The sequence below is a fragment of the Callospermophilus lateralis genome, chromosome 2 (assembly GCF_048772815.1).
Source record: "Callospermophilus lateralis isolate mCalLat2 chromosome 2, mCalLat2.hap1, whole genome shotgun sequence".
Lineage (NCBI taxonomy): Eukaryota > Metazoa > Chordata > Mammalia > Rodentia > Sciuridae > Callospermophilus > Callospermophilus lateralis.
The window spans coordinates 8,434,454-8,455,250 of record NC_135306.1 but is presented as its reverse complement, the minus strand read 5'-3'; the positions used below and the strand labels follow the sequence as shown (position 1 = coordinate 8,455,250).

Here is a 20,797-nt window from a genome sequence, read left to right as displayed (position 1 = left end):
GGGCCCCTCCGCGGGGCCCCGCGGCACAAGGGGCCACTTCTGACCAAGCCTCCCGCAGGTTCCAAATCCGATCCGCCCTCTCGCCTCCAGCGGGGTCAGGGGACCCGCCCCCCATGCCCTCCGCCCCCGCCCCGCTCCGCGCCGCTGCTCCTCTCCCGGAGGGGCTCGCTCGGGCAGCCTGCAGCGGCTCACCCAGCAGCCCGCGCCTGCCTCAGGGCTGCACCAGCCCTACTGTCCCTGGACTAGCAGTGCGTTGGGGAGGACCCAGGGGCCACATCCCGAGCATGACGCCCGGTGGCCCGGCGCATTGGCCTCCTGAGTCCAGAGCCGGTGCCAGGCCCGACGGGCGCGGGAGTCGTCAGCTAGGTCTAGCCGGGCTTTCGCTAGGAGATGTCTAGGCCCACTTTGCCCGTGCTGGCCAGGACACTGTCCCTTACCTGCCCAGCCTACCGACTCCTAACGGGGATCCTTGGCCGTCGCCAAAGGGTGCTTCTCCCAGTGTCCAACCTGATTTCCTTGGGGTGACCGAACACAAGTCATCCCGTGCCTTTATCTCTAGACCTTGGGGCCACCACTCCCTACCCGCGTCTTACACGCCAAACCCTGCAAGGCCCAGCTCCAGCCCAGGTCCCCGCCCCTGCCTTCGTCCCCTTTCCCAGCCTCAATCATCATCTAAACTCTTCGCCTGAACCCGGGCCTGACCTTCCTCGCCTACCCAATGTCCCGCATTCTCGATCTCGGGGCCCCAATTCCTCCTTCAGCTCGCTCCTCCATCCGATCTCTACCAGCGTGAAGCTTTCCCGACTCCCCACCCGAAACCCGGTCCCACTCTCCCTCCCTGGGCCGGGCCTCCCTTAGGCGAGGCCGAAGCCAGCAGCCTTCTTCTGCTCGCCTCGGTCCCTCAATCCCGGCGGCCAGCCCTCTCAGCGAACCGAGGTGTGTGGGCACCCGCCGCCGCCGCCCAGGAGACGCCAACTTAGCCCCTGCGACCTACCTCCGCCGACTGTCGGAGTCCCCGGGCGGCCGCTGCCGGCTGGCGCCGTACCCGGGAGGAGCCGCTGCGCTCCCCGCCGTCCGCGCAGTCTGGCCTTGCTCGGGGCCACTCCTCTTAGCACTGAAGCTTTACAAAATATTAATAATAAAGAAGGAAAGGAAGAAAAAAAAGAAAGCCTCCATTTCCCAACTCCCAAATCAATTTTCCAAGGAGGTGGGGCAGAGGATTGTTTCAAAGGCGACCCAATTTTCTTCGAGGGACCATCAGGGCGACCGGACGGGCAGGGAAGCCGGGGCCGGAGCTCAGGGCCAGGCGCAGCGCGGGACACTGGCTGGGGGCGCGGGGAGCCCTCCCGCGGGGGGGCGGCGACGGCACTATTTGACGTGGAGCCTCCGGCTCATCCCGGCGCAGGGATACGAGGCGCACCAATGAGTTCAAATGTCAGGAAGTTTGAGGAGGGGTGAGGCGGCTCCCGGCCGGAGTATCCCTCCGCCGCCAGCCCCAGCTCTAAACCAAGCCGCTCCTCGGGCGCACCATGGCACTGGAGTAGTGCGGGGAGCGCGCCCGGAGCCCCGCGGCCCGCTGCGCCCCGCCCGGGACCCCGCTGCGCCGCCCGCGCCCCCCCAGTCCGCGGGGCCGCCCCTGCACCCCCGCCCCCTCCCCCGCCCGCCGCGGCGGCCGCGGCGGCCGCCGCCTCCTCCCCGCGGCTCCGTCTGCCGCCGCCGCCGCAGCCGGGCTCCGGGGCTGACAAGCAGGTGACAGAGGAGCCGGCGCGCGTGGCTGAGAGTGCCCGGGAGAGCGCGGCGCGGGCTGCAGCCGCCCCGGCCCGCCCGCACGACGCCGGGGCCCGGGGCCAACGCGCCGCCGCTCCACGCTCGCCTGGGGCAGCGGGCGGCCCCAGCCGCAGCCCCAGCCCCGCGGGGGCCGCGCCTCCCCGGCTCCAGGGCCGCGGCGAGCGGCGGACCGGCGGGCGGGCGGGCGAGCAGCCCGGCCGGCGGGGTCCGCAGCGCGCCCGGCGTCCCATGGATATAGCAACAGGTCCCGAGTCGCTGGAGAGGTGTTTTCCTCGCGGGCAGACGGACTGCGCCAAGATGTTGGACGGCATCAAAATGGAGGAGCACGCCCTGCGCCCCGGGCCCGCCACTCTGGGGGTGCTGCTGGGTGAGTGCGGGGTCATAGCGCCTGAGTGGTTATGGGCAGGGGACAGGGGCGTCGTCCGCGGTGCACACAGGCGTCCTGGCCAACAGATGAAGGAAATGGGTGTACAGACATAGGGAGGAGGTACAGGGACAGGGCTCCCGGAGTGATACCAGAGGGGCAACAAGCACGCCTAGACAGGCTTCCTGAGGGACAGAAGTGTGCAGGGACATCACTCAGGAGGCAGACAGGGCAGTTCCAGCCTCCACCCACCATCCTCCTTGGGCCTAGGTTCTAGAGCTACTACTCCCGGCAAGGGTAGGCAGCTGGTGACACGGGTGATGGAGGACCCAAGTAGTCACCTTGGCGAGCCTGGGAGAGGTGTCAGGTCGCCCGAGGAGGGGGAGCTTCTAGGAGAAAAATGTCCCGTGGGTCATCTAAACCACAGGTTTGGGGTAGATTGGGGACAGAAGATCACGAAGCCACCGTGGGGCGTGTCAGCCTGCGTGCACCCCAACCTCACCTCGCCTGTCTCAGTCGCAGCCGGGCACCCTGCATCGTGCTCCTTCTCGCTTATATTAACACCAAGCGCTGAATCTCCGGAAAAGAGGAGAGCGCAGCGCCGAGCCAAGGCTCGAGGCCCACGGCCTCTTTGCGCCGGAGCCCAAGGACTGGGACTCACAGGCTGGGGCTGCCAGAACCCTGGCGCGGCGGCTGGGAGACCGCAGGCAACGAGCGGCGCTCCCGGGTCGCCGTCGCCCTCGAAGCGGAGGGCTGTGGGCACCGCGCGACCGGGACGCCGGGGTTGGGCCGGGCTGCGCTGACGGCCCGGCTCTCGCCCTGTGCGCTGCAGGCTCCGACTGCCCGCATCCCGCCGTCTGCGAGGGCTGCCAGCGGCCCATCTCCGACCGCTTCCTGATGCGAGTCAACGAGTCGTCCTGGCACGAGGAGTGTTTGCAGTGCGCGGCGTGTCAGCAAGCCCTCACCACCAGCTGCTACTTCCGGGATCGGAAACTGTACTGCAAACAAGACTACCAACAGTAAGCGCCTCTCGTCCTCCTCCTTCCCCGCCGCCGCCCGGCACTCGAGCCTGGCCGGCCCACTGCCGGGCAGGGCCCGCGTCCGCCCTCCCGGCTGTGCGCTCCGCTGGGCCCAGTAGCTGCGAGGGCTCCGAGGGCTCTGCAGGCTGCGTGTCTGGGGGTTGTGGTGGACCATCCCCACCGGCCCGAACTGGTGCGGTAGCCCTTAGATGTCATCAGTTTGTCCCGAAACCTATGCTGAGCCGCTGAGGTGGGGTACAAGACAAGGCCCTAGGTGGACTGGCTCATACATGCCGATGCCGGAGTCCAGGGAAGGGGCCTGGCCCCCCTGAAGCCTGAATTGGGGACCAGGAATTGCATTTCAAAGGAAGGCAGTGCTTTCGGAGCCAAGCCTGTTGGTGTGCTTACCCAGCCCTTGTGTGGGGATTTGGGATTTCTGGAGCAGGAATGTGGTGTACTGGCCACTGAGCTGCCTTAGCAGTCCCCGTACCGTCCTGCTAGGCTCCCGTTGTACTTTTTGTCCCTGATGGAGAGAAATGGTGTCCATCTTCTGCAAACCGTTCCATGCGGGAGTTTTGCTTCTCCCCATCCCTTGGCTAAAGAAGAAGTCTAGGAAGAAGATCTCAAGAGGTGGCAAGCTGCAGTCCAGTTAGGGTGAGGAACTGACGGAATCAGCAGTTCCCTGATGGCCATTTTTCTTACAGTGTGTGTTGGAAAGTGGTGGCCGCTCTGTCCTGGTATTGTCCAAACCTCAGATTTAGGCCAGAGTGGCTTGAGCCTCATCTACTGACTTTGTGTTTAACTGTGACTGGATTTATATGGCAAGAGACCAGGGACAGAGAGTATAGACAGGCCTTTTCTTTTGACCTGCTGGGTTTTGTGCCTGGCAGTACAATTGAACAGGGGAAAGTGAGGAGCAAGAGTCAAGAGCAAGAGAGCTGTGGGGGCCCCCAGAATGGTATTGCAGAGAGATGTGGGTTCCTGGGAGAACTTTTAGTGGGTGCCCAGAAAGCCGTCTTGCATGAGCTGCAGGGTGGGTAGGTTGCTCAGGTGCTTTGGTGCTCAGACAGGGCTGTGAGTGCCCAAGCCTCTTGGAGAGGCTGGGCTGCCTGTACCTAGTGCTGAGTGTAGACTTCCTACTCTGCCCAAGGATTGTCCCAAAATCCAAAGCCTGGTGGGGAGGGGAGCATCCTAACTGCCTGACTGAGGCCTGGAAATAGTGGGACTGCACACCAGAGTCCTATAGAGGGAACAGGTCCTACCATAAAGGCACTGACTGGGTCCCCTGCTCTGGGGAATGGACAAGAGCTGCTTTTGGCTCCTTGCTCCTGTTCACTGAGGGCTCTGTGGGTAGGAATTGGGGTTGGTAGAGAGAATCAGCTCTTTTGCAGGTTCTACAGAAATGCAACTGAGGCCTCTTCCTTTGTATGAAGCAACTCAGACTTAAGCCCAGGGCCGTCAGTCTTTGCTGTATGGTGCCCTGGACTGATATGATTCTAGTTCTAGGAGAGGGAAGGGCCACCACTAATTTCACCCGAAGTCGGGCATGGAGCAGCACAAATAAAATGACGTAGATGTGGTTGGGGACTCTGGGCTGGCCCAGGGAGCACCTCCACAGGGTGCCCCAGCCTCCAACACACACCCACACCCTGTCCCCCTGGCCTTGCTCTGCTTACCTAACCCTGAACTTGGCTCTGGCAATGCCACTTGCACCCAGTTCAGCCACTGGCTTAAGCAACTCAACATGTGGGGCCAGGAGGCTGGGGAAGGTAAAAATGGGCCTCTGAAACATTTGCATGGTTTAAAATTTTTTTAACATATTGGAAAGACTCTTTTCAACCTCTTATATATATTTATTCCCATAATTAAGATAGGGCTTCTCTTCAAAAGAAAGCAAGCATGCTCCCTGGTTCTGTGGGCACAGAACCGGAGTCACATTTGAGCTGAATATTCCCTTACAGTGGAGCCGACTAACCCCCTCATTTTACAAAACAATTAAACATTAAACATTTGCAATCGCTTTGTCCAATGTATATTTATTTTTAAAAGAAAAGAAAAGAAAAAAGTCCCCTAAGAGCCTGCTTCTTCAGTGCAGTCCCATGTGTTGGGAATGAATTTTGTCCAAGAGGGAATCTCAGGTCCCAGTGCCATGAGTCTGGGTCCTGTGAGGCTGAAGCCTGGGGGAGGGAGGGGTTGGCATTATTCTCTTTGCTCGTAGTCCCCTCCTACGTCTTCCTCTTTCTTCCGATAATGCCAATTAGGGATCTGCACTAGGCCTGGCAGGCCGAGGCTGTGCTGGGGTGGCTGCGTGGGGGTTATCAAGACAATCTTGGGCGCAAATCCCCCAGCGAATCTGGAGACAGCATTTACCAGGGAGAACAAGCGCAGCCAAGCAGGAGAGAGCTCACAAGAAAGCAGTACTCTATTCACAATAAAAATATTTTTATTCTCGTTTTCTTTTTTTTTTCTTTGAGAATCGCAGATGCATATTTATTTCATCTGTGTGCAAATGCTTTTCAGACGGGAATCCAGGCAAGTGGGCTCAGAAACGTGCCTTCTTCATTTTGTTGAGCCTTTGCGTCAGCGGTAGGGGGAAATTAACACTCCCCCAGGCCGCCCCAACTTTTGAAAAACTGCGTCCTCATCCTCGCCTGGGTGCGAGGAGCTGCAGAGTTCTTTCGTCCTTAGAAAGAAAGAGGTTGCCATTTCTAGTTAAGTGTGTTTTCCCTCCTTTCGATTTGTTCTCAAAGATCCCGGGCACCCAGACGCGCAAAGTTATTTTACGCACCACGGGGGTGATTAATGGACGTTTGGGCACATTTAGTAGCATTTGATAAAATCCTCTCATCCGGCCTAGTTGAGCAAAGCACATTGCGGCTGCGCAGTTTGGCATTTTCACTCGTAACTCGAAAAGTCTCCTTTTTCTCCCTGAGTGTTTTTTGGGGGCTCCTTCTAATAATAAAACAAAACAAACAAAAAACAGCTTTAGCCTTTTTTGAACCAAAAAAACCCGGTTAGAACGGGGAGGAACCCGGCCTCCACATGATCGCCAACACCTCTCCGCGTCCTCCACCGAGGAAGGTTAGGAAAAGACAAAAATGACAACATCCCCCCCCCACCAACATTTTTTTCCTTGACCAGATAGAATTATGTAACTCTCCTTTCTCGCCGCCTGTCGCTGTCTGGAAAGGCTTTCTATCCTGAGGAGGTGGCGAATTCCTGGAGGAGGCTCCGGAAGGGGGGAGGGTCGGTGGGAGAGTCCAAAAATCTGTCACAAAATGGAGTCTAATCGCTTGTAATACAGCTCCCAGGTCTGGCGACCCAGCCTCGTTGGTGCGCGAGCAGGAGCCTTTGTGCGCGGAGGGACGCGGGGCTCCACCCCGGCGGCGGCCGAGGCTCGCGGGGCTTCCGCGGCGGGGCCTGCACGGGCACTGAGCCTCCAGCAGCTCCGGAGGCTCCGCTGACCGGGCTCCGCGGAGCCCGCCAGGGTGCCCTTGGGCTCGCCTGCCCAAGTGGGGTGCCCCCATACCACGCGACAGAAAGGGGCATCAGGGCCTTGTCTAGGTTTCACCAAAAGCCTTTGAGTCCTGGGGTGGCGTTTTCCAAATCCCCCAGCTGCGGTGCTCCCGGCCCTACGGCTCTTCCAGGCGCATTCCTTTCCTCACACCGGGAAGGGCCTTCCTGGGAGGCAGCGTGCCGGTGTGGCACTCGGGGAACAAAGCCAGACGCCAGCCTTTTCTGGCTGCTGCTTTTCCCAGTTTGGAGGCCTCCCGCCGCCTTACTGTAGGGGGCCCGCTCACCGTTCCCAGCGGGCACCCCAGCCAGCATGGTCCCTCACAGGACCAATTCAGGACCGCAGACACCCCTGTGCACAGTCGGGAGAGAGGGTCTTAGACACCAAGGGGCTTGGAAGGAGGAGCCAAGGCTTTGCCTGACAAAAAGACCTGCCGGGTGCTCTCCCTGGGGGCCCAAGGAGGAGGGACCCTCCAGGGGGAGGTCTGCCAGCCCACGTCTGGGGTAAAGCACTCTGCATTTAACCCCGGTGCCTGGGCTGTGGGCAGGGGCTACAGGGCGGCAATCCTGAGGCTGCAGTCACCGGCTAGGAGGAGGTATTATTCACCGCTGTGACTGGCTCACCCTCCCCTCACCACACTGGTGCTAGTGAGCTTTATTTGCTTGCTGAGTTTCTCTCAAGTGGGGGGAGTCTACTCTGAGGTTCTGCTCTGGGGTGTACAGTTGGGGATTCTCAGCTCCTTCCTGTTCAGAACCCTGGCACCTAGCTTATCCTCTTCTGTACATGGGACTTAGCCACCTGGGGCGGGGGAGTATTCTTATAGGGACTCCAGATAAGGTGTCCCAAAGGATTTGGCATCTTGCCTGGCAAGTTATGAACACTCTGGAAAATATTATTACTATTGTTATCATTGGTGGCAGGGAATGCCTTGTTTTCAAAGACACCTACCGTGTACTACAGCAGGTTCCATGCCCAAGGTCCAGCTGGTGTGCTGGGCTTGTCTTGACCCTCTCTAAACAGGCAGAGATGGCGAGGGGCATTCCTTCCGGAAATCATTTCCTTTGCCTAATAGGGCACTATGAGGGTCCTGCCCCGCACCATGAAAAGCACTTGAGACTCTGAGTCAGGGCTGGATTCACCTCCCAGCCCCAACACTCAGTGAATGTTGATCAACACTGAGTAGCTACCCACTCGCAGCCTGTGTTCTCCATCACCAAACTGGGGGTGCCATCACTCTGTAGGATGGCTGTGAGGACTACAGGGCACTTAGTGGGGCTTCAGGGAATCCCTGATCTCCTCCCGCACCTCAAGAGGGGTGGGAAAAGTTCTGATTGAGGTTGAGGACAGATACCAACAGTGCAGTGCATTAGCAGAAAGGTCAGGCAGCAGGGGCGCCTCTGTGCTGCTCGATCCTCCTTGAGGGCATGTTGTTGGGCTCCACTGGGACTCAGTGGGCATCTCCAGGGTCTATGTATTGCTTGGAAATGCATACTCAATAATACGATTTCATGTTTCAAGGACTGTTCATGTTTATTGTGATTCGAATGACAGAGAATAGAGCTCAACAAACATTTCTGAGCGAGATGATGGTGAGATCTAGAAGGGGGGATCTGGATACTTCTCAAAAGGAAGATGAGAGCTCAGTGGTGCAGGAACACTATCTCATGAGGTCCAGGGGACCCTCCCGCCCAAGCTGTGTGACCTTGTGTGGTTTGCACCCGTGTTGGACTAGAGCCTTCTCTGTCCTGTGTTGATGGAGTTTTTTAAAAAAGAAAGAGGGGGAAGGAGGGAGCCAGTTCTACTTTGGCATCACTTACACTGAAGGATGGAGAATACTCTGAGTGACATGAGTTATAACTTCCAATTTGTTGGACACCACAATCAGGCCTCAGCCTGGGGGAAGGAGGTGGGAGGATGGTCCACCCATCCCAGGAGCTGCCTGTCAGTCAGTTGGGGTGCCAGGACTCAAGGCCCTTGGCTCTCTGGCTGACCAAGCTAGAAGTTCCTCGGACCTTCTCCAACCCCCAGATTCTGTGCTGATGGCAGCAAAGGGCCAAACCCAACTTATATAGATATGAGTTGCCCCTGCAGTCAGAAGTGGGGAGGTGTGGTAGTGAGGTAGCCAGGGCGGGCCAGGCTGAAACCATATTTGAAAAAGTTGACTCAGGAAGGCAGAGGAAGCAAAGTGGCAGACGTTTGCCATTTCATCGACCGGCTGGTGTTCTCCATTCATGTCATAAATGTCTCCTGTCATTTGATGCCAAAAGCAACATGATTTGGTTCCCTGGTGGCCTATAGAGTTTTTCTCTTTTTTTTCTCTTTTTTTGCAGTAAATGTTTATTTGTTAATAATATACTTTAAACAGCCCAGCCTTGACCTCAAGTCTCCTGAAATATCCATCTTCTCCCAGAAAAATGTTTCAAAGTTTGTGTAATTTTGGGGGGAAGGTGTAACTGATGGGGCAGTGAAGGGCCTGTGTTTGCTTTAACTACTGCTGTGGTGTGGAGTGGTGGGGTATAAGGGGCCACTGTGCTCCGAATGGCAACTTTCTTGGGTTTCAGGCCTGCCTGACAGCACTTCCTCCTTGCCCCTTACCTTTTGCTTCTCCTGATCAGTACAAATAAATTTCTGCGTGAGACCTTCCTTTGTTATTCCCTGGGCAATATTGTATCCATCTCAGCTTTTTGACTGGCAGCCCCTGGACCTGCCCTGCTGACCCTGGGGCTCTGCTGGGGGAGGGGTTCTCAGGTTGTGTGGGCACGAGGGAGGGGGAAGCTTTGTCTTGAGAGCTTGGCTCCAACTGGCCCTAGATGAGTGTGATGGCAGAGCACCTGGCTGGCCTGGCACTTGGTGCACTTGGGGGAAGTGCTGCTGGAGAAAAAACCCGGTTCCTGGAGTCTGATTCCAGAAGAAACAAAGATGTTTGCTTCCTGGCTGGGCTGGTGCTGAGAAGCTTCCCCAGGAACTGTGGGGAGGTTGCCAGCTGGGCAGGGAGGGTTCTTAGTGCTGCCCAGAGCAACAGAGGTGCCCACCAGGGCTGGTAAGACTATGGAGGCCACCAAGCTGCTGGGTAGTTCAAGAAAGATGCCTGGTAGATGAGTGTGCTGGGCCCCAGGGCTGCCAGGGGTCTCTCCCCCCAGGCAGGCGGCTTGCAGGGCTGGTGCTCAGGCAGCGATGACGGGAGAGGAGGAGCAGCGCAGCCCTGGGACAAGCTGGGTGTGACTGCTGTTCCCCCTTCTCCCTCCTCCTTCGCGCCTGCGTGGGATTGGGGGGGGCTCGGTGACTCTCATCATGTGACGCCTGCATTGCTATAGTTGCTGGGCTGTCCAGTGTGGGCACTAGCCTAAGCCTGCAGAGGTCAGACAATCAAGATGCTATGAGTTGACCTCCAAGTGGCAGGGCCCTGGGTGGGGCACATTTTCTCAAAGGAAGAGCAAGGTTGGTGGCAATCACAACTTGGGGATAGAGAACATCTCCATCTCCTAGTGACACAGGCCAAGGTCCTTGGGGGATACACTGGTAGCTCTTCCTAAGCCTCAGTTTCCTCCTCTGTGAAATGGGGGTAATAATTCCAATCTCCTAGGATTGCTCTGAAGATAAAGTGGAATAAACCCAAAGGTGGCAGCTTGTTTTGGGCACTCAGTCCATGTATATCTTTTTCTTCCCTTTGGGGAACTGAGCAGGAGGCAGCCCGGCCAGGCAGCAATGCATTGTCTGCCCTGCATGGGAGGCCCAGAAAGTGAACTCTCCAGAACAGGCCTCCAGAGGGGCCTCACCCACCCTCCTGCTCCTTATCCAGGTCCAGGTCCTGTGTTTTGAATTCTTCCCTTGAGAAGGGAATGGGGTAGGTCTGGCTGCCAGAGACTCTTCTTTGGCAGCAGAGGCAGCCTGTGGATGGGCTGCCATAACTACTGAGGTGCACAGGCCCCCTTTTTTTTCTCAGTAGACTCTTGAGCATGACCAGCATAGATGAACTTGCAGGAGCACAGCCTTACCCCAGAGGGGCAGACCACAGAAGTGCAAATAGAAAGGAAATTGGTGTTTGGTGAGCGCCTGCAAAATTCACTGGCCTTATTGCTCCTGCTCTACCTATGAGTGAGGAAACCGAGGCTGAGGAGTTTAAATAACTTCCACCAGATGAGTCTAACTCCCAACCCCACTGGGCTCGCCAAGTCCTCTCTTCTGACCTCCTGAGGCCTCAGATGCCCAGTCTGAACAGTTAGGATCCCCGCCCCCCTAAAGTGGGCTGCCTGGAAGGATGGGGGCGAGTGGGAGGGTCACTGCCCTCCTTGCGCTGAATGTCCCCTGTAGGGCCAGCCCAGGCAGAGGAGGAAAAAGGTTAGAATAACTGCCTTCCCGAGTGGGAGAGCTTTCTTCATCGCCGGGGCGCAGGGCCCACGGCTTTCAGCAGTCTGCACCGGCGCCCTCCTCCAGGCCCTCTCCTCCTCGGTTCCTGCGACACGTTGTCTTTCCCGAGGGTGGGACAGCACGGTGCACAGGCTCCAGGGCTCCCAGGCTCCTTGGCGGAGCGGGGGGCTCCGGGGGAGGTTGATGAATTTCGGTGTCACCAGGGGTTTAGCCCGGATTTGGGAACCGCGCGCTCTAATACGCGCACACCGTCCTGCCCTTTCTAAAGCGGAGCCCTTTCACCCAGCCGCTGATTTATGAAGGAATCCGATCCAGGGCTGGGCTGGAGCCGGGAGCCCGGGGCCCCGCGGCGGTCTTCGGGCTTCTTCGCTTTTCGGGGATCCTTGGCAGCTCGGAGGCTTTCCTGGGCTTTCCTGGGGTGACCTGTGGGCTGGGGCATCTGGAGGCCCAGAAGGAGTGGATCCCCTCCTAGCCACTGCAGGCTCCCGCTGGAAGGGAGCAGGGCTGGTGGCGAGAGTTCGCATTTTCATTCCGGTTTGAGAAAAGCCCTCGCCCCTCCCCAAACCCTCCCGCCGACCCCCTTGGGCAGGCGCGAAAGCATCTAGTTCAGGAGGTTTGTTTATTGAGGGAACAGAAAAATTAAAAAAAAAAAAAAAGTCTAAGACCTTTTTCCCCCGCCTGGGAAATGTGCGAAGTCGCCCAAGCTCCTGGAGAGACAGGGCGGCCCGGAACCCGAGTTCCCGGAGCCCAGCGCAGACCGACCTACCCCAGCCCCCTCCTCCTGCGCCCCGGCCCGAGAGCGGCTGCGGGGGTTTTCAGATTCGGTTTGCAGGGGGGAAATGTGGTTGTATCAATCCACAAATATTTACTCTTAACAGACTTGTATCTGTGGAGATTTCGAACAAAGACAGTTTAGGGGGATTACAAAAACCCTAAACCCCGTTTTTCTCCTGGACTTGGTGCTTTAAATGCCAATTACAGGCGAGCCATATCCAACAGCAACGGGGAAGGAGGGCAGGGTCCGGGAGGGAGTGGGGGCGAGTCCAGCCATTAAATGTAACTTTTCATTATGAAAAGGATTTCGCCGGTTTTATCTTCTAATAAGATTATGTCAGGAACACAAGTACCTAGGATGGTGCTGAGTGACAGGGCTCTGTCGTTTAATCAGAGGCTGCACCGCTCAAACCGCGGGACCTTTTGTCCCACGGAGTGAACGACGGAAACTTGCCGTCCTAATCCCCTTATTCATGTCAAGCAGAGAAAAGAAGCCGAGCACCTTACAACCGTGTCCCCTCCACCCCTTCCGAGGGCAGCGGGAGGAGGGGGCTTGGGCCCTAGAGCCCCCCCAACCCCCCCCAGCCTTTCATTTCGGAGAGGGCTTGGGCCTCTGGAGCAGGCGGGGGATAGGGGTGCTTTGCCGGAGCCTCGATTGGCAGCGTCTGGGAAATGGGGACAGTAGCGCCCCTGCTCCAGAGAATCGGAGAATACCGTGGAGAGACTTGTTTTTGTTTTGTTTTTGCCTGCACTGATGGAACGCACTGCCCACTGGGTCCCCTCTTCCCAGGGAAGGTGCCGCTGGGGGCCCAAGCCCGCCCCCCTTATCAACGCGGGTTTAACGAGAATAGAGATTCCAGGCTGGAGTCCCCGAGGGGCAGATTTCGTTGGATCCCTGGGACTAGAGCCGCAGCCCTCGCACTCCCGCGGGTCTCCAGGGCTGGCTATTCCCAGCTGCGAGCTCGGCCCCTTTCTTCAGAGGCCGAATTCCTTTGTTCGACCCCTGCGGAAACCCGCTTCTCCGCCGGGGCGGTGGCGCCTTTTATTCTGGCCACTGCTGGGGCCACCATCCTCATCCACCGTTTGCAGGTCCTTCCAGCGGGGGCCCGAGTCGGTCGCGCCGACTCAGCCCAGTGCCCGACCCACCCTTCGATGTCGCCACCTTGCCCAAGCCCAGCTGCCGGCTTGGACAACTAGAACTCTGCCCAGCGCAGCGCGGGCGGGAGGCGTGGACTTTAGACACCCACCAGCCTTGGCCACTGGGCACAGTGGGGAGCCGCGGGCTACCCAGAAGCGGCAACGCTCGGTTCCGGGTCGATGCACCGCCTGAAAAAACCAAAAGCAAAACCAACACCCAGCAAAGGAAACCCGTGCACTCCCAGGATCCGCTCTGCGCCCTCGGGGGACACCGGCCGGCGGCCCGGAACAGCTCCCAGGGTTTCGGCCCGAAGACCCCAGAGTCAATGGAGCAGGAGGGAGACCTTCGAACGAAGTTGCCTCTAACACTGGCTTTGTGGCCTCCTTTTAAAGCTCGTAGGCTCTCTCCGAGGATCCTCTTGCGCCCTGGCAGGGCTCCGGGGACGCCTGACTGCACACGGTCTCCTCCCCGGTTGAGCCCAGGCTCTGGGCTCTGGGAGGATCGGGGTGAGAGCAGGGTGTCACCTCGTAAAAGCGACAGGCAAGGGTTGTTTTATGGGGAGGGAGAAGGGGCAGGAAGTGATGCTTCCATCTCCCAGCGTGCTGGGACTGGGAGCTCCGACCGAGGGAGCCGGATCCAGGCGGGGGGGACGACCAGAGGGACAGGGCAGGGCCGGAGGAGCCGAGAAGGGGACGCATAGGCTTGGAGCCCAGAGCTCACCTCCCAGCCGTCCCGTCCCGACGCCCCTCTGCAGTCCCCAGCTCAGCCAGCGACCGGCCCTTTCTTGGGGTGTGGAGTCGGGTGGGGGTGCAGGGGAGAGACTTTCTCCCTCGAAACACTTGATACCAACTTTGTTTTTTTGGCAAGAAAAATAAGCCTTGTTTGGAGAGGGGTGGGGGCGTCGAGCGAGCGAGCAAGGGAAGGAGCGAGCCTGCGGCGGAGCAAACTTTGCGGATTAGGTTTCAGCGCCTCCGCCCCACCCCCAGCCCCGCGGCAGTGATTTGTGTGCGGGGGTCTGTGACCCTTCGAGCATCAAACGGCCCGCGGGAACCGGCCGAGTTCAGAGGGACAGTGGGCAGAGGGGCGGCCTAAGACAACGCAGATGGTTCATATCAGGGCCGGCCGCACCCTGGGCTCCCAGCCTCTACCCCGTGGCCGGCTCCTGCAGCAGGGAGAGGGGAGAGGCCTCGCGACTCTGCGGCCACCGCACAGCTCTAATGCGGGGCCAGAACCTGGCAGTGAGCCGCTTCCAAACCTAGGAGAGTTCCTCAGCCAGGCAGATCGATCCTGTCCAGCTCCGGAGGAGCTGGGTCTCGGCACTTGTTCAGAGTGGTCTCCGAAGCAGGAACTGGTCAGGAAGGAAAGACTTCTGGCCTCTTCCAGGTGGCCAGGTTTACCCCAGCCTGCCCTGCAGACAGTGGGCTCATCCTGGTCCTGGAGTCCTCCCTGGGTGGCGTCCTGTGTCATGGTTTGGGAGGTCTCCACCACCCCTGACATTCCTTCATTATCTACACTGGGGTGGAATGGCCTGTCCTCCTGTCCGCCTGACCCCTTTGGCCTGGCCTGGCTGGGCTAACTCTGAGGGACTTTTGCTATTGCCTCCTCCTGATCCCAAGGGAAAGGTAAGGTGGATCACTCATACCTTGGCTCACTCATATCTTGCTTTGGGACAGGCATCCTGCTTGGTCCTGGTGGGAGGAGCTCTCCCCAGCACTAAGGCTTGGCTTTGCCCCAGTGGCCTGTTCTGGTCAGCACGGGAGCTGGGCTGTCAACCTCAGCAAGCCAGGCCTCCTAGCTCCATCTCTGGGGCCTCCAAGGACCCTGAGACAATGAGGGTACAGCTGGGCCACACCCACGGGGGCTGTTTTAGAAGATCCCAGTGAACAGGGTACAGTGTCTCCCTTATGTGATCCCAGAGACTCAGGAGGCTGAGGCAGGAGGATTGCAGCCTGGGCAACTTAAGAGTGTCCCAGGTGAAGGACATTTCAAGATCCTTTTAGCAGTGGGAAAATTGAGAACCAGGTGCAGCCAGGACTGACCCAGGCTCACTGTGCTTGGCAGGGTAGAAGCAGGAACCTCCATCGGCATTCTTCCAGGCTAGGGCTCAATGTAGCAACTCCAGCTTCTTTCCAGAACCCTCTTGCAGGATCTGGCGTTAATACTGGCCTCCTCTGTCCCCTCTGGGCTGAGGTCTCAGGGTCCTGGCTTCTAGTAGGGGGTGACAGGTGGTCTCAACAGTCAAATGATTTTGAGAGTTTCCTGAGTCCTGTGGGGTTTGGGAATTTTGTGTTCTTAATTGGAACATTGAGGGACAAGGGCCAGGTGAGCACAGTGCATCCTCTGCTGTCCCTCCATCCTTTTAATCTCTGACTCCCAGACATACTGGGCTTGGCTCTTCCTCTCTGCATAGGTCATGGGGAGGCCAGCAGCCTGGTCAGGGCCACAGCAGGCCAGCGGGCTGCCAGTACTGCTGGGACCTCTCCAAGCTCCATCTCCCAGGGTCCCTGCCTCAGGGGAGCTGCGGCTGGGTCATCTGTGCACGGAAGACACATCTGCCCTCCACATGTTGGAGGCCGAGCTGAGGACATGTGGTTTGGGACGTGTTATCTTAATCATATTTATTAGCCAATCCTGGAAAAAAAAAAGAATTTGATAATGTTACGATTCGGAAAAGATCCCCAAATTGACACAACAAATCGGGAGAGGCCACCAGCTACCGACGGGCTTCGGCTGGGCTCAGGACGTGGCTCTGGGAGTTCCTGCGGCTGTTCTCCCGGCGTGGCATCTCCGTGCCGTGCCGTGCCGTGCCGTGAAACCAGGCTCGCCGTTCTCATTTTCCTCGAGCAGAGATCTGAAGCAAAATTAATTACCCCGCCTTGACTGATAGCGGTTCTGTTGGAGTATGGTCCTAATCCTTATTAACATTCTCCAAAGTCAGGCATGAAATATGACTTTTGCACCACACTCTTTGGCATCTGTTTTCCTTTTCCAGGGTATTTCTCAGGCTATCTCCGAGCCTCACTGCTGCTCATTATTTTGCCATAGGTCTGAGGCTGCCAGCCCCGCACAGCCCAGCCAGGCGGGGAGGGGGCAGAATCTGACACATCTCTGCTCACCACGCAAATTGCTTCTGATTATTGAGCTTTGAATATTTTCCTCCATCATGTTTTTATTAAAAACGCCAGCATATTTACGCTTGATAGTGTCTTCAATTAGGTTAAAAAAAAACGTGGAAGGTTCCCCTTTCTATAGCAGTATGTAAAGAAAATAGTTGTTATGACCGCAAAATTACCATCCAAACCTGGTTCCAGTAAAGCTGGCCCTGCTTTGACAAGCCCAGCAGGCTGGGAGCTTTTTTCCTACGCGTTCCAGCTGCTAGGGAAACAGACCCGAGAGGAAGCCCGCAGCAGCCTCCGATCTGCAGGGTACTAGGGGCACCTCTCAGTAGCTGACCCTTCCCAAGTCTGCAGAAGGAGGCCCAGCTGCATGAGGCTTTCTGACAGGCAGGGCAGGCCTGGAGAGCACGTGGCAGCGGCAGCAAGAATAACCCCAGTGGACACTTAATTAGCAGTTAGGGCTCTTGAGGCACAACTCTGAGCACTTTCCATTCTTTAATGACAATAGGACATGGGTGCTGTTGTTATTTTCAAATGAGATGGCTGAGGCACAGAGAAGTCGAGTAACTTGTCTAAGGTCACACAGCTAGTGAGTGGAACTGCAAGTGGAGCCCAGGCATTGTGTCATGAGAAAACTTTCCGGGATCCTTGTGGAGGACAGAATCTGGCCTCCTGCTGGATTAGGTGCTTTGGTAGCAGGCTGGTTCAATGTTGTTTGTTGAACATGTGGCTCCTAATGAATGGCCAGTATTGGCTGCATGTGCCAGGGGCAAGTCTTTGATGGGGGTTGTCTCACCAAGTCTCCTGGGGACAGGCTTTGTATCATTTCACCTTTTGCCAACATTGAAGCTTGACCTGAGAGGTGCAGTGATTTCCCCAAAGTCACACAGCTTCAGATGGTAAGCACTACCACCTACAAGGCACATGTTATACCCAGGCACCAGGCTCAGCCCTTGCCACCCCAGATCTTGTGAGTGTTCCTGAAAGCACTTTGGGTTAACCTCCTTTTCCAGGTGACAGAACGGAGACTCAGAATGTTGAGGTCGCACAGCTAGTGGGGGGCTGCCCAGCATGGACCAGCCCTGGGACCGCTCCTCAGCCTGAGGGAACCCGGGGGTGGAGCCACCCCCAGGCCACGCCTTCTCCCTGGGCCTCACTGGCGTGAACTACTGTCCTGTGGTGGGTGGAGCAAGTGGCACTGGGGGAAGGACCTGCCTTGTGCCAACGGGGCTGGTCTCCTCCCATCCCGGCCCAATTTACCTGGGGGGAAACTAAAACAGAGTCCTCAAGTGAGGAGCCCCAGGTCACACAGCCAGGGAGCAGCTGAAGGGAATCCCCCTCAAGTCCCAGGGTCTGCCCGGTGCTTCCCAGAGAGGCTGACTCCTCAGCTGCGGGACGGTCCCCCGCCCCCTCCCCGCCACCCCGGCCACCCTGCCCCCAAATGCATCAGGAGAGGAGGTTGGTGGGGAGGGGTTCTGGCCGGGTCCACCTCCTGCTCGGGACAGGGACCTGGGGCAGGGGCCCAGAGAGCAGCCCACCCCAGAAGCGCTGCTGCCCTGGCAGGGCTGTCCTTCCCCCGGGGGCCTTCCTGGCTCCGGGCTGCCGGTACACAGCCCAGGGCAGGCGCTGACTGCCCTTTGAAGGGACAGCCGCCTGAGTGGGTCACTTTGAACTGCAAAGGGGCCTGGGGTGAGGGCTCAGCTCCCTCCCACGTGCCCCCGCCTGGCCTGTCCACCCTCCAGGTCTGGTCCCGTCCAGGCCTGGAGCCAGAGGGGTGGGCGGGTGGCAGCCCCCTGTGGGCTGCAGGAGGAGTTCGCAGGGACAGGCCCTGGGGGAGGCGGGCTGGCCCCCACTGGCCATCACAGAGGTGCCACCCCCTGCAGACTGGCCCTCCGGGTGTAGAGGAGTATCTCCTCCAGCGCTGAGATTTAAACGGAATGGCGGGATGTAGCAAGTAACAGCAGCCGCCAAGGAAGCGTCTTGCCAGGGAGCGCAGGAGGTGTGGACGTCTCTGCTTGGCCTGCGGGCCCCCTGGCCAGAGGTTAGGAGGGCATTAGGTGAGAGCCCGCGGGGGCCTGGCTAAGGGGCTGGCTAAGGTGGCCCAGGAGGGGCAAGTCCACCCTGGCCTTGGCGAGCTCCCGGCTTCGGGCGGGGTGTACTGGGGGGGCATGGGGCAGAGTTAAGCAGGGTTCAGGCCTGCAGATACCCACCTCTTCTTGGGGTCTCACTGTGTTGCCCAGGCTGGTCTTGAACTCCTGGACTCAAGCAATCCTCCTGCTTCAGCCTCCTGAGGAGCTGGCACTCTACGCACCACTTACCCTGCATCTTCTTGGGTTTTGTGACCCCAGAATTCCTTGGCAGGCCAAAAACAACCATCGTTCACTCATTTATTGTGGTACTGAGGATAGAGCCCAGGACCTCATGCAAGCCAGGCAAAGGCTCTTCCACTGAACTGTACCCCAGCCTCTTAACCAGATTCTTTAACAGTGCTTTGGAGTCTCAGATTTCAGTGTTCAAATCTAGGCTCTGCTGCTTACTGGCTGAGTGATCTTGGGCTAGATGCTTTACCTTTCTGTGCTTTACTTCTCTCAAAGTCTATTAAGAACCAAACACCTGGGGCTCAGGATGTGGCTCAAGTGGTAGCACGCTCGACTAGCATGCGTGAGGCACTGGGTTTGATCCTCAGCACAACATAAAAATAAAACAAAGATATAGTGTCCACCTACAACTAAAAAATAAACATTAAAAAAAGAAAAACCCAAATACCTGCCTCTGGGCAATGACAAAATTTAAAGGCGAAAACAGATGCAGTCTTCTTGTTAGGAGTGTGGTTCTTGCCGATTTTCCCATGGATGTCCTGGGCTTTGACAGGTGTATGGCTGTGGTTATATGTATCAGGCCTTGGCTGGAACAGGGCTTATAGTAGGTGCTCAGTTAGTACTGAAAGTATAGAGAAATAAGTCAGGATATGGGTAGGCAGGCCTGGGCTCTTTTTGGCTGTGTGACCCTTAACAAGTTCCTCAGCCTCTCTGAGCCTCTGTTCCACTGGTAAAATTAAGGTAACAGAGAACCCATCCTCTAGAGCTGTGGGGAGAAATAAGAACTGAGGTGTGTGAAGAGCCACATGAATCAATGTGAGCTACTCTTGTTAGGGGAAGGGCTGTGGCAGGGTAGTAAGTAACGTCAGAGGACAGCAGAAATCTGCATTCCAGGTCCCCCTGGGCAGGGGCCTGTGAGGCAGGAGGCTAGAGCTGGGAAGGACTAGGGGAGGGCATTCCAGGTGGGCACTAGTGGTGGAATATTGGGGGTTAAATCTGGATGAGCCTGGTGAGCTGGGGCGCAGTCTGGCAGGAAGGGCTGCTTAGGGCTGCTGGGATGAGAGTCTGCAGATCAGGGTAGGGGCTAGCGGCCACATTCCAGGGTTTAGATTTGATCCTGTGGGCAATAGGGAGCCATTGAAGGTTATTGGACAGGGCAGTGACGGGAGCTAGAGAGGCACTTTATGGAGAAGATGCTGGTGGCGTGTGCGTGGGATCAGAGTCTGGCAGGAGGGGGCTGCTGCCATGCTGGAGGCCAGGGCAGCAAAGGAACCCAGAGGGGACCAACCTCGGCTGGTAGTTCTGAGGGTGGGGTAGAGGACAGGGCAGGGGGAGAGGCCTGGGGCTGGGGCTAGGCCCCGATGGGAAGCTGCCTGGCTGAGGCGGAGCGTGACCACCTGGCTGGGTCTCTGGAAGGACATGTGACCTCGTGAGCGTGTGACCTGCGCATTCCCACAGGACCCGGTGCTCAGAGGCCTGGCTTGGCTGACACTCCACTGTCACCCTCTTGGAGTCCTTCACTCTTGCAAGGTGTCCCTGTGGGAGCCCCTGTCCTGGCCCCTTGCCCGCATCTAGATCTTGCTGCGGCTGAGAGGTTGCCCCGCGCCCAGCCTCACCGGCCTCTCTCCTTCTGGGAGCCTCCTCTCTGGAGGCCCGGCATGGGAGTCTCAGTTTCATGGGGTTCCCTGGCCCCCAGGCTGGGGCTCCGTCCTGTGCACTTGTTACCCATGGCGATTCCCAGGCTGTGAAGGGCTCCGACCCCCAGGAGAGCCTGGAGGTCTCACTCCCTACTGTCCCCGAGGGGTGCCTGGGCACACTAAGGCCGGAGAATCTGCCCTGGACACTGGCAGCCTGGCCCACGGGGCCGGGTAGGTTCTTGGTGTCTGTATGTCCTGTCCCTGCAAATGGAGGGATGCGCTAGGGCTGTCTGTCTTTCTGTCTTTCTATCTTTTTTTTTTTTTTTTTTGCGGGGTGGTGGGAGGACTAGGGATGAAACCCAGGGCCTCACAATGCCAGGCAAGTGCTCTGCCACTGAGCCACGTCCCCAGCCCCCTCTGTGTGTCTCTGGGCATGCAGCTCACTGGGGTCTGGCCCATTTCCCAGCATGCTGCAGGCGGTGGCTGGGACTGCAGCAGATGTAGATCTGGAGGATGGTGGTGAGGACACTGGCCCATCCTGGGGTCACCTGGGATAGAGTTTCGCCCCTCCCTGAAAGCCCAGGATGTGGGCAACAGTGCAGCATTAGTACCCTCAGGAGGCAGGAGAGGGCGGAGGCCACGGGGTTCAGCTCAGCTCCCTGCGCTCTCCCCTCCCCGAGTCGGCTGTGCATGCCCCACCTGTACTTCCCCACCTGTACTTCCCGTACTCAGCCCGGGTTGATGGAGGTATTTCTAGAGCC

General features: G+C 58.1%; 1 protein-coding gene across 2 annotated transcripts in view; it reads left to right on the top strand.

Annotated features, from left to right (window-relative positions):
• The first annotated feature begins 2,016 nt into the window (after positions 1 to 2,016).
• Positions 2,017 to 20,797, top strand: part of Lmx1b (LIM homeobox transcription factor 1 beta) — a 71,606-nt gene continuing 52,825 nt past the window's right edge. For both annotated transcript variants that reach the window (XM_077108632.1, XM_077108631.1), the window contains exons 1-2: positions 2,017 to 2,155; positions 2,985 to 3,171. In XM_077108632.1, the coding sequence (XP_076964747.1) occupies positions 2,017 to 2,155; positions 2,985 to 3,171 (326 nt within the window). The remainder of the gene's footprint in view (positions 2,156 to 2,984; positions 3,172 to 20,797) is intronic.